Genomic DNA, 13,478 nt, shown 5'->3' with positions numbered 1-13,478 from the left:
TTAAAAATAGAACGCTCCTCCCCAATTTCCTGGTGTCCATGGAGATCATGTTCGAAGCAGTTTCCTCCCTCCCCAAAGTCCCTTGGGTGTGCACTTCAGCAGGTCAGAAAATTGGGGATCCTGGAAAAGGCGCACCCTTGTGCTCACCTTAAAACATTAAAAAAATAGCACTAAATCCTTCAATAGTGTGTCTGTTTGCCAAGATATTTAAAAAGTAAAAATGTAAAATTTTGAACCCAAAAGAGGCTTCTGTTTTTTCAGTGGTATAGAAATCTGCAGATGTGCCTTTTGATATCATAGATATATACAAAAAATGGGAACTCCTTTCAGATTAGCCTTTTGTATGTCAAAAAACTAGTATATATGTTTTATAGCCTACAAAAGGGTAGTTTTGTAGGGATTTCTTTCCAGTATCTTTTAAATTTCTCTTTTGTAACACTCAGGTGTTTTTCCTGCAACCCTGAATTCGGGGGATGTAGATGTGTGCACTTATGAGATTTTAAAAGAATAATGTTTCCCCCATGGTCCATGGCACCAGGGAAGAAAAATTGGTGAACTCTTTAAAAATGTGAACTCTTTTCAGATGTCTTTTTTGATCTCTGGTAGATCGGGCTTTGATCCAAAGAGCTGTCAAGTAGGGCAGGACCAAATATTTGATTACAAAATACACCCAATAAAATTTTGCATGAATCCTTAATAGTTGCATTATTTACACCATATTTAACTGAGGAGGTGAGGTCTGACTCAGAAAACTTATGCTGAAATAAAATTTGTTACTCTAAGGTGCCACTAGCCTTCTGTTTTATATATTTAAAGATTTTTCATTCTACCAACCATTTTCACTAGCAGGTGGTTCAAATGTTTTCAAGTGCTTTAAAGTGTGTGAGATGAGAACTTTGAACAACAAAACAAAGCAAAATAAGAGTAATATTCTTCAAAAAATTCAGGCATAAAAACAAAATGGAAACATTAATATGTATTCAAATTTAGTACCATTCTTAAATGCTACAAAGCAGGGTGCAGTCTAGTTACAAGGAATGTATATTTTCTATTATAATATTATTTTCCTTTATAGTTGTCCAGTACACAAGATTATTTGATTGTACCTAGCAAAATCTCCCATGTTTAGTGTTATACATGTTAGCACACTTTTGCTTTTGTTGTTGGTCATCAGTACAATTAGTAAATAAATGTTGATTAACACTCTAGGAGTATTTTTTTTCTTGAATGCTTATATTTCAGTAAGTCTCCTTTTTTTCTTAGCCAACTTGCCTCTCTGTTGAATTTTTTTTATCCATCTTAGCTAATAACTTATTTTAATCATAAGCACTAATAAATATGCCTTTTGTATTAATTTATATTCTGAAATATGTGTGTGTTTGTTTTCAATAGTACCAGGATGCTGATATGCAAGAAGTGGTTTATGAACTGAACAGCTATATAGAGCAGAGGTTGGACGCAGGAGGGGACAACCAACTGCTTCTATATGAATTGAGTAGTATTATTCAAATGGGTAAGAGAACATTTTGGGTGTCCTTCATTTAATATCTGTGCACTGGTTTTTAAACATTGTTTAGAGCATCATCATAATCAGTGACTGAAGTTAAATTAATTTACTGCAGCTTTCCCCACTATCAATTGATATTCATATCACTTTATTGCATTAAGAGAATGCATGTGAATTATTGGGCATCATAATCCTATAACTGTAGCTGAATTACATCTCTTACGGGAAAAATACAAAGGAGTCTTGTGACACCTTAAATGCTAACAAAGTTTTATTCCAGCCTAAGCTTTTATGGATGGGAGCCCACTTACAGCGCATTCCTGAAACGAATGCTTGCGCCGGGCTTAGGAGGCAACCCAGTGGCGTTGTCTCCTAAGGAGGTTTCAGCACCGCCGAAACCTCCATTCGGCACAGAAAAACCATGCAACCCTATGAGGGTTGCACGGGAGAAACGCCAGCAAAAAGCTGGCGTATCTCTGCTAAAAAAATGGGGCGTTCCTGAGCCGAAACGGCTCAGGAAGCTGACTGACGTCAGCCCCGCCCCCCTGCTGGCGCCAGAACGCCTCGGGAATGCCTCCCAGGGCGCCGGAACGCCTCCCGGCTCGCCGCCGCAGCCTGTGCTGGTGTCTGTAGGCCAGCGGGAGGCTGCGGCGGTGTCTGGGCCCAGCACTGCTGCGGTGGAGGCCGGGGACCGGCGGCCGAGCCTGCATGCTGGCGCTGGGGCCACTCACACCGGCATGCGCCTTCTGCGCGCCGGCGGTGTGCGCCGGCATCGTCAGCTTTGTAAGGACTTTCGACGCGGCAGCCAGCGCAGGTCAGAAATGGGCTGTTATTCAGACATTAAGTTTCTAAACAAATGGTCTCTAGTTTGTAGAAGCTTAGGCTGGAATAAAATTGTATTAGTCTTCAAGGTATCATTCAGACTCAGGATTGCATTGTAATTTAGCATACCCTAAGACGGTGCTTGATGTGCTGTGGACATGGTTCACTCATCTGTTTCAGCACAACTTAAATATCATCCATGGAGGTCACTGGGGCACTTGCTGTGCTTGTTAGTTCCGTATCAGATTGGTGGTTGCAATCTCCTTTCTACAATGCAAGAGATATAAATAAATAAATAAATAAATAAATAAATAAATATTTAGTTTGACCTCCATAGCCAGTCAGTTGAATATACAAATTGATCTTTTTTTTAAAGTGTATGATAATGAGTATTTATAGTTTAATCACCCCTTCCTGGTTTATAAATGAGTTAAAGATACATGTACTCTATTCCGCCATTCCTTGGGATAATCACCAGAGAAACATGAATTGCAACTTTGAAATTGCCAGTCTTATCTAATACTTGGCAGTGACACCAGTTCATTGTTGTTTATTTTATGAATCAACGACTCTTTAGAAATGAAATATTTTCTGTGGGGGGGGGGGAAGCACTGGAAAAGTTTCTACCCACATCTTTAATTTTACCCATTTAAAACTCTTCTCTTATGATGGCTAAACAAATTAATAGATTTTAAGGGGTTTTTTTTTAAAAAAGATACTGCTGGTCAATTGTTGATTAAGTTTAGTCGCAATACTGCCATCATTTTGATAATACAAATTCAACTTTGTGGTACCTGTGCAGTCCCACATGTGTGCATGTGCAGGCCTTCCACAGATATTTTGAAGCTCAAAAACAGGGTTGCACTTACCTGTAACTGTTGTTCATTTAGTGGACACCTGTGCAGTGACACATCCATCCCTCCTGCCCCACTGTGAGCTTTAATGGCTATAAGAATAAGACTAGCTCTATCCAAGAGGGCAGAGAGGAACTGAGGGGCCCCTCCTTTTATATTGGAAAAGGTGGGAAGACAGCATGGAGGAAGAGGGAAGGATCTAGAGTTTTTGAACTTCAAAATCTCTCTGTGGCAGGCCTGCATATGTGTTGTAACCTATGTGTAACTGCACAGGTGACCACTTGATGAACAAGAGTTATAGGTAAGTGCAACTCTGTTTTCTATGCAAATTAAATGACAGTGGTTCATATAATTCAGATTTTCAAAGAATTTATGGCCATTTATGCATGGGAAGTTTGCATTGGGTTTGCAGCTCTGCAGATGCACAGTTTTCTAATCCGCATTCTCAAAACTCTGGGCATGGGGGCTTTCTGCCCTGAAGAAATTCCAGGAGTTTCTTGTAATCATACCTAGCAAAAATATGGAGCTTCCAAGTCCCTCCCCTTGAAAATGCTTCTTTGTAATTGGCTGTAGTGTATTTTTTTAAAAAGATGTCACTAGCCCCTGTCAGCCCTGCTGCGGGATTCTTACATTTTAATTTAACCGAGTCGCCATTTTTAACCCCCCCTCCCCAACCAATTTTTTTCTGGCTATCTCACTGCAGGGATCATAAGAAAACTCCTGCTGTGAAACTGATTGGGGGTGGTGGAATCAGCCCAGCTCTGTTGGGTCCATGATGTCTGTAAGCAGGCTGTGAAATTGACCAAGAGGAATGGGGGGTGGGTCAGCTCAGCTCTTTACAGTGTCTGTAAGCAAGCTGTGAAATTGACCAAGAAGGGGGAGGGCATCAACCCAGCTCTGTTCACTCCACCATGTCTGTAAGCAGGCTGTGAAATTAACCAAAAGGACACTTATGAGGGGAGGGCAGGAAATATTGTCCTGGTCAGCCAGGCCTCCTTTTTTTGTTCAATAGTGCAAATTTAGCGGGGGGAAAAACACTAAAATTGTAAATATAAACGAGCAGCCCCCCAATTCGGGCAACTGGGTGGTCTTTCCCTCAGCTTCTCTTTATTTATATTTACAGTTTTAGCGTTTTTTTGCTAAAATTGCACTAAATTGACAAAAAATGGGGGGCAGGGAGCCCTGGGGCACCAGCCCCACAGTGGGATTCTTTCATTTGATTTGAACCAAGTGGCCATTTTACAGCTAAAGCAGAGAAACCCCCCTGTTTGTTTCTGGCTATCTCAATGTAGGGGTCTTGCAGTGGCAAACTAAAAATAACTCTCACTACTGAAACTGACCAGAGAGGATGCATATGAGGCAAGGGCAGGGGGAAACAGCTGGCTCTCTGAGATCTTAATACACTTGATGCTGAAACTCACCAAAGTGGCTTCTAGGGGAGGGGTTGGATGAGGGTGGGACAAGCAAGAATGGGGTGGTGAGAGAAACCCAAAGTAAAGACTATGCACAGAAATTGCATCGATTTGCATCGATTTGGGCTCAAAGCAGACTTTAAATTTATGGCAAAATGACATACTGTAACCCTGGGGAAAGTGCAAGGCAGGAGTGAAGTGAAATAATGCATAACTCCAACAAAGCCCCAAAGCAGTCTGGTGGAGAATGTGAGGCAAAGTACCCATGCATAAGTGGCCTACTTTCCCCCCCACAAATATTGCAGATTTTCTTTATTACCAAAAATGAAGATGTCAGCTGTAGGTAGATTGCTGGGGGGCTGGTGATGGTAGGTAGTGAGATTAGAACTATACATGACACTGAAACTGTTCTCCCTTGCCATTGGGAGCTCTTTCCCTCCACTTTTTCAAGTTGCATTATCTTTTTCAATTTCAGTGAGCTGTTTAATGATTGCATAACACAATACAAGATTAGCACAATTCATTTTGTCTGTTACTAACCCATGGTGATTTGAACAGTCACCTCATTATACCTATAAACATTTACAAATAAAATGTTTTAACACAAGTCCTGTGAAATTCCATCGAACACATTTTCATTTCTCATTCTTCCATCCAGTTTAGGATTCAGTCAAAATTCACAAACCATTTTTACCAGTATCTGCAGAGAGTTGAGAGCTATGCAGTCTCACATTATAAGGGCAAGAGTCCAGTAGCACCTTAAAGACTAACAAAAATATTTTCTGGTAGGGTATGAGCTTTCGTGAGCCACAGCTCACTTCTTCAGATAAAGCTAGAATGTGAATCCATCGGTCTTTAAGTAGAGGAACAGTATGTAAATGTCAATAGCAGGCTTGATTGGATTAGGTGTGATATGCAGAAGAGTCTGTGATGTCCAGGGGAGAGATGGGTGTGGAGAAATCAGCATTGGTAATGGGCCATGAATGCAAGGTCTTTATTCAGCCCAGGTAAATGCATTGACTTTAGTTTGAATATCAACTGTAATTCAGCAGTTTCTCTTTCCAATCTCCCTTTAAAATTCCTTTGTAAGAGAACTGCTACTCTTAAATCTGCAACAGAATGTCCTGGAAGGTTGAAATGTTCACCCACTGGTTTTTGAATACTGTGGTTTCTGATGTCAGACTTATGTCCATTTAATCTTTGTCTAAGAGACTGACCTGTTTGTCCAATGTAGATTGTGGAAGGGCATTGCTGGCATGTGATGGCATAAATCACATTAGAAGATGAGCAGGAATATGAACCTGAGATAGTATGGCTGACATTGGTGGGTCCAGAGATGGTGTTCCTAGAATCTATATGAGGGCAAAGTTGGCACCTTGGTTTGTTGCAGGCCTTGGTGCCAGAGTCCATGTTCCTGTTAAGTAGTTTATCATCATGGGTGAGAAGTTGTTTTAGGTTAGCCGGCTGTCTGTAAGCAAGAAAGGGACATCCCCCCAGTGCTTCAGCGAGGGAAGTGTCACAATCCAGCATTGGTTGTAGGTCCTTAATAATACGTTGGACTGGTTTTAGTTGGGAGCTATAAGTGACAACCAGAGGTGTTCTGTTGTCATTCTCTCTGGGCTTATCTTGTAGTAAGTTGTGCCTGGGTATCATTCTGGCCTTCTCAATCATCTTTCGCACCATATCTGCAGGATATTGTAGTTGCAAAAAGGTTTGCTGTAGGTCTCTCAAGTGTGTATCTCTGTCTGAAGGATTGGAGCAGATGCGACTATAGCGTAGGGCTTGGCTATAGACAATGGATTGTCTGATATGGTTGGGGTGGTGGCTGGACGCATGTAGATACGTTTGCCGATCTGTCGGTTTCCGGTACAATGTGGTGCTTGTGTGTCCCCCATGGATCCGTACTGTGGTGTCTAGGAAGTTGATTTCTTGTTCGGAATAATTCATAGTTAGATTGATGGTGGGGTGGAAGTCGTTGAAAGCCTGGTGAAATCTTTCAAGGGCTTCTTTGCCGTGAGTCCAGACAAAGAAAATATCATCAATGAACCTCAAGTAAAGGAGAGGTGCCAGTGGGTATGAGTTCAGAAAACGTTGTTCTAGATCTGCCATGAAAATGTTGGCATATTGTGGAGCCATGCGAGTGCCCATGGCAGTGCCATTGATTTGAAGGTATAAGTCCTTACCAAACCGGAAGTAGTTGTGAGTGAGAACAAATCTGCAGAGTTGTGTAGCCAGATCTGCAGTGTTGTTGTCAGGGATGGTATTTCTAATGGCTTGTAGCCCGTCGTCATGGGGGATGTTGGTGTATAGAGACTCCACATCCATGGTGACTAGAATGCTGTTTTCTGGGAGACAGTTGATGGACTGCAGTTTCCTTAGGAAGTCTGTGGTGTCTCGGACATAGCTGTGTCTCAGAAGGGAGTCCATATATCCTGATACTCCTACGGTGATGGTTCCAATGCTCGAAACAATGGGGCGTCCAGGGTTGCCAGGTTTATGTATCTTAGGCAGGAGGTAGAAAGTGCCTGATCGAGTTTCCTGAGGTGAATCCATATCAATTCGTTCCTGTATATGTTTTGGTAATTTCTTCATGATTTTGTTGAGTTCTCGCTGGTATTCCTGAGTGGGGTCTGTGGATAGCAGCCTGTAGAAACTGGTGTTTGAGAGCTGTCGTTCAGCTTCTTGTATATATTTAGTTTTGTCCATTATGACAATGGCTCCTCCATTGTCAGTTTGTTTTATTATAATAGTTGGATTGTTTCTCAGGCTGCTTATGGCATTCTTCTCTGTACAGCTGAGATTGGATCTTGAGTGGTGTTTTCTGTTGATTATTTCAGTTTGGGCTCAGCGGCGAAAACATTCAATATACATGTCCAGTGTAGTGTTTACAGAAGGCTTTGTAAGTATCAGAATATCTACTGGGAATGCAATTGCAGGCTAAAGGAAGTATTCTGCCCCTGACAGAATGCTTTTTAATTGCTACCGGAAGACACACTGGTGTGATCTTTCAATTTATGACAGCCCTGGCAAGGTAAGTGCACCCTTATGGAATCGTTAAGGTTTCCTGAACCTTAGGGAAATCATAAGGGGTAGTATTTGCCAAGGTCAATAAATTGTGAAACTGTACAATTACTTTCCCATAACAGGTGGATTTCCCCCCCTCCCTGCAGTGTCCATGCCTTTGGTAGTTACATTGGAGAGAAGAATGAGATTTTTTTTAAACTGAATGTAGACAGCTCAGTGGAAATCTTGTTCAATGGGATTCAATTTGAGGAAAAGATTAAGGACTGGGAGACCATGAGTGAACTGAGAGATCTGATGAAGTTTCATTTCAAAATCATATCTTGTTCCAAATGTATGTAATCTATCAACAGAAAATTTTTGTATCATTTTACGTATTTTTCTTTTAAGTGTCTTCCATGTGCGATTAATATTGAAAACTGATAGTTATGCTAGTTAAGACATTAACAAAAGAACTTGTATTTGATTCTTGATACTCAGTGATAATTATTTTTATTGTTACTTTGGCAGCTACAAATGCTGATGGATTTGCATTGTATTTCCTGGGTGAATGCAATAATGTAAGTATTTATTTATTTGTTTATTTTGATGTTTATCCCACCCTCATTCCCCCGCCAGTTTGGAGGGCTATGTTTTATATGCAGAATGCCTTTTCTGTAGATCTGTGCATAACATTGCACAAAGATTAGCAGAAGATAAATATGTATGAATTATTATTTTACTGCTGCTATTGAATTGCATGAGTTGGTTTTTCGGCATTGAACTTCCAAACGTCTTCCCAGTGTTAATTAACATTTTTGTTTTAGAGGGCTGTGGTATTCAGCCCACCAGTATACTTGTTCAAGCTGTTGAAATTTTTAAGGTTTAGAGCTAAAAAAATATATATACATGTAACTGTTAACACATAGGTTCTATCTGTATCTGCAGGAATATTTAGCCAGCTTGTATTGCTCAGCTGGGAAAGAGAATTGATTGATTCCTTGCAGCTTACTTTGTATCATCTATATTTCTAATAGCGGCATGTGACTGCCATCTGCGGATACCTAAATCTGCAGATTGGGACCACACCGACATTATACAGATTTTTCTGCAAACTTGGGGTATTCCCCAGGAACCTCAAACTTGTTTATTTTCCTCTCTCCATTGCAAAAAGGACATATTTGTCCAGACGTTTTGTTTCCTGTCTTTCAACCACTTCTCAGTGTCAGGAGGACCTATTATCTCTTAGGAGAGTTCTTATTAGAAAGGTTTTTTGAAAGTCCAAAGTACATGCTGATATTCGCAGAAATTCTAGATGAAACCATACCCTTTCTTTCTACAAACTATGTTTGTTCATAGATTTTAAAATTTTGTCATTAAAAATGTTTTCTGTGTTTACCTTGGAGGAAAAAGTTTGGCTGAAAAGCCTGTAGTAATGTTGTTGCTGTAGTAGTGGTGTTGCCACCTGCCAGCCATTTTGTACAAAGACTGATTTTAATGTTACACTATTCTTCTGTCATTTCACATTTTTGTTATTTAAGAACTTTAGGGCCAGTGTTCTTTGGTTCTTTTGCTTGTTTTAGTATCTAGTTGTTGTGTAGTTGATGTATACCTTCTTCAAGGAAGTTCTTCGAATATTTTACCTGAAAAAAATAGAATTATAGGAATGTAGAAGACATTGAGTAGATCCCAGCAGTAGATGGTGATATATGGGGTCTTTATGTAAAAATGACAGTACAAAAGGAGAAGCCACAAACAAACAAACAAAAAAAAGATCATGCTTTTAGGTGACTTTACTAAAGTGTTATGTGAGATTGAAAATAAGGAATTGCTACTTATTCTGCCTGATAGTGCCACCTAGTGACTCTTCTAAAGATTTTATAAAACAGAATAGCTGAATCTGGTCTGTTTTCGAAATTACCTTTCTAATGTCTTCATTTTTTATAAAACTTTGTCTCATTTTTAAACTAAACGGAATATTCATTCTTGAAGCATACAAGTTTCAGAAACGATGATTTTTAAAATGTTCTTATTTAGTAGCTGGAAGGTTTGATATTGAATGTTGTATATACTGTCTCATGTTTGTAAATAGTATTGTTATTTTAATTCAACCTAGCAAGATTTATATATCCTCAGTTAACGTGTAATGTAATTTTTGCTATAAGTTCTGTCATCACTTGATAACCTGAATGGCTGAAATGGCTGTTCTTAGATATCATATGGTGAGTGGCCATGGACCATTGCTTATTAATATCTCCAGCTGCTGCTGAACAAATGGCATGAAACTGGGGAGGTAACAAAAATAAGTTGACTATAACCCAGTATACAGTGGACCTGACCTGCAGTCTTTAAGGTGATATCATTTGCTGGCCCATATTTTATAATGGGAAAATTCAAACTGGACCTTTTGGTTTTCATAGGCAAAACTGGCTGGATCATTATGTAAAACAGAATATGTTGGATGTGTTAATTATGAAAGGTGCTAACACAGTTGGGGAATTCTTAGCAGGAAGGGGTCAGTTAAATGTCAGGTGATGGGGAAGTTGAGTTATGTTGGTTTTAGATTGGCTCTTTAATACAATCTTTATACATTGAATAGTTCTTTCTGGCTTGGTTTATTCAAATTTGTTGTTTGGCAAAGAACAATGATGAACATTGATCAATTCAGAATTACACCAAAAGGAAGCTTGATGTGACATCTTGACTTGACAAATGGTGGTTTGTGATTCCAATACCCTGAAGCAAGTTTCCAAACCATTGTTTGCACTATGTGTGGTTTGATACGTTCGAATTGACAGCTCATAGTTGTGGACATGGTTCTTCCTTTGGAGGTCAGTGTCCCAGAGATAGGAATACTAATGAGATAGAAAAGAAAGGCACATGTACTGTAGGTGGCTCTTGCAGATGGTTTCTTGAACAGCTCCTTTCATAGCTGTCTTTCATTACACAGCTCAAAGTCTGTATATTGCTGATGGCTTCCACCAGTGCTTTCAGGGTGGTTCACTGCACAGTATTAAATAAAATAAACAAAGCCAGTTAAATATACTACCGGTCAGGCATGATATGAACAATTTTGAGAGAAGGGATACTAGAAAAAAAAGATGAATGTGTCAGAAAAGGACTGCATTTTTAATGTTCAGGATGCGTGCCACAGCTAGGTTGGAAAATCTTGAGGGAGGTGTGAGGCTAGATTTAAGCAAACAATAGGGCAGGGGTCCCCACCATGGTGCCCATGGGTGCCACTGTGCCTGCCAACACCTTTTATGGTTCCTGCCAAGTATTTTCAGGAAGTGGGTGGAGTTTTAATTGGCTGTGCAGATTTTTTTTTTTAAGTTGCTTTTGCAGCAACTGCCACCCATAGCACAAGGATCTGCACTGGGTTACTGAAGTTAAGGTATGGCAGCTATATTGTGGCTGGTAACACTTCCTGCTGCATCCATGTTGTTGCTGCACCCACCATGCCATGTCAAAATTCCAAATGTGCCCACAGGCTCAAAATGGTTGGGGACCCCTGCAATAGAGCATATATGGTATGTTTAGTGCAAGCAAGTGGCAGTCATCTGGGAGGGGTTCTGGAAAGAGATGAAACCTCAAACCATTGTTTGGATTCTAAACTATAGTTTGGGGCAAGCTATTGTTTGGTGGAAATGTCTTGAACCACTAAATCTATCATTGCTGATTTTGGATGGTTTCCAAATGTTCAATGTGAACTAGCATTTTAAAGTTTGAAAACACTGACAGGTTAAAAAAAGAGGCCCTTTTAATATGTCTGAAGAGCCGCTAAAATTGAGCCAATATATTACTATATTTCAGCTACTTCCTTCATTTTAATTACTGTGCAATCTCTAATAAGTAGCTATGAAATAGTGGAATAAATGTTGAAATTCAGCCCCTGTACGAATAAGAAAATAAAGGATGTAAGTTTGTTTTTATCTGTTGTAGATTATTTGTAATATGATAAATGTTATGATAAGTAATACTAAAATATTTTATATAATTTTTATTTTCTGATTACCAATGAAAACTATAAGCTATTGCTTAATTTTCATTGGTAATTCAAAACTAAATACATTCTATATTTAACAGTAATTAGTAATTTAAAACTAAATACATTTTACATTTCACAGCTGCATTTTAAAAATGGTTGATATATTTACACATTCAAGAACTATAGTGATGTTTATAAATGGAATGAGTTTTAGAAAAATGCAAGAAACTACTCTGAGTTCCTTGTCCTTCTTAACTGCTCTTCCTGTAGCCAAAATTGTAATGGGAAATTCATGAATTTATCTTCCCAGAATTTTAAAATAGGCAATTATAGCCAAAAGCCAGAGCAGGGCTATGATATGGTCATTGGGGAGTTAACCTTTTCCCCACCCACAGCCCCTGTCTGTGGTTAGCTGTAGAAGCAAAAAGGGCAGATACTCTCTTTTTGCCTGTATTTCCCCCTCTTCCTGGGCAAATGAAAGGATTGGGGGAGCAGTTATTATTAGCAAAACTGTGTGCTTAAACCACAGTCCCAATTCAAAGTGGCTGTTGAATTACCCTTTTAAAAATACTTGGAAGATCTATTTGCAGATCTTTCAGCATCACATCAAATTTGTGAGGTAATTGCCCCTTTTGTTCAAGCAGAAAACACAGGTGTCTCGATTATCTTAGAGCAATCATAAGGCTTATCACAGAATTTTCTGGTTTTGTGAATTGTCATGCTATGCATTGTTTATACATCTGAGAACATGATAATAATGATAAGCAGAGTTCTTGAAAGTTGCTTACAAATGATTATCATCCCAGTACAGTATGTTCCCTTACTTTTGCCAGATGGGTCGGGGAGAAGGAGTTTCTTCAAACTCTGTATGAGTAGATTATAATAATTTACATGCATCTGCCTCTCTGAACAAAACAGAAAGTTCTTCTGCAAAGCGGTTACAACTACACTGTAAAATAAACTCTAATAAGTTAATGCATTTTCAGGCACCGATGTAGGTAACATATGACTTATTTTGTTTCCCTGTCTATTCAAAAGAGTTTTCTGTCTGGGCTCTCTTTATTATATGTATATCCTTCCTTTCTTAAAAAAAAAAGTATCTAGGAAAGCAACATAAACTAGTGGAAGCAGGCTTGCAGAAGGGGCTTTGCTGACCCCCTCCTCTTCTGGAGGATAGCTAACTACTGATGGAGGAACTGGTATCAGCTGGGCAAGACGGGCCACTGGAAGGGCCTTGAGTTTTCTCGCCCTCTTGTTCTTCTGAACTGCAGAATGGCTGGAGGCTGATGGAATCTGAGAGGGGAAGCAGTGCCGGATTTACGTATAAGTTAACAAGCTATAGCTTAGGGCCCCACTCTCTTGGGCCCCCCAAAAAAATTTAAAGGAAAAAAAACCTGGATGTATATTTCTAAAATCAACAATTACTTTGATAAAATACATATTTTGTTTCGTGCAAATGGCTTTAGATACCTATTAGGTCCATAAATTACCATATAGCACATATTCAACACAAAAATCAGCGACAATTTGTTGTTGACAAAGGACAGCTGGACATATAAAGGGCCCCATTACCTTCAATAGCTTAGGGCCTCATCAAACCTAAATCCATCCCTGAGGGGAAGGGTTACAAGAAGAGAATTGGGTCAGGCCTCCCTCTCTCCCACCCCCCTCCAGTAGTGAGTTTTCCCTGTGTTAAATAAACTGTTAACATATGGCCCCACTGCGTAGGTTCTGCGCATGGTGGTGCAGACATAACCTTTGGACTTGCACACCATCTCCTACTGCATGTAGAACTTTGAATGTGATACGTCTCAATGTCTGTGCAGGTGCTCTTTTAATGTAACCTGCTGCATTGAAGACCAGGCCTTATGTGAATGGACTGGCCCGTGGCTTAT

At 39.6% G+C, this 13,478-nt stretch overlaps 1 protein-coding gene across 1 annotated transcript in view; it reads left to right on the top strand.

The window, feature by feature from the left end:
- The window catches only part of PDE10A (phosphodiesterase 10A), a 165,903-nt gene that overhangs the window by 80,786 nt on the left and 71,639 nt on the right, over positions 1 to 13,478 (top strand). The window contains exons 4-5 of the mRNA XM_056852634.1: positions 1,393 to 1,513; positions 8,127 to 8,176. Of these exons, the coding sequence (XP_056708612.1) occupies positions 1,393 to 1,513; positions 8,127 to 8,176 (171 nt within the window). The remainder of the gene's footprint in view (positions 1 to 1,392; positions 1,514 to 8,126; positions 8,177 to 13,478) is intronic.

The sequence above is a fragment of the Euleptes europaea genome, chromosome 7, assembly GCF_029931775.1.
Source record: "Euleptes europaea isolate rEulEur1 chromosome 7, rEulEur1.hap1, whole genome shotgun sequence".
In the NCBI taxonomy this organism is placed as follows: domain Eukaryota; kingdom Metazoa; phylum Chordata; class Lepidosauria; order Squamata; family Sphaerodactylidae; genus Euleptes; species Euleptes europaea.
Note: the sequence above shows the minus strand (reverse complement) of the source record. Positions and strands in the feature narration are given on the sequence as shown.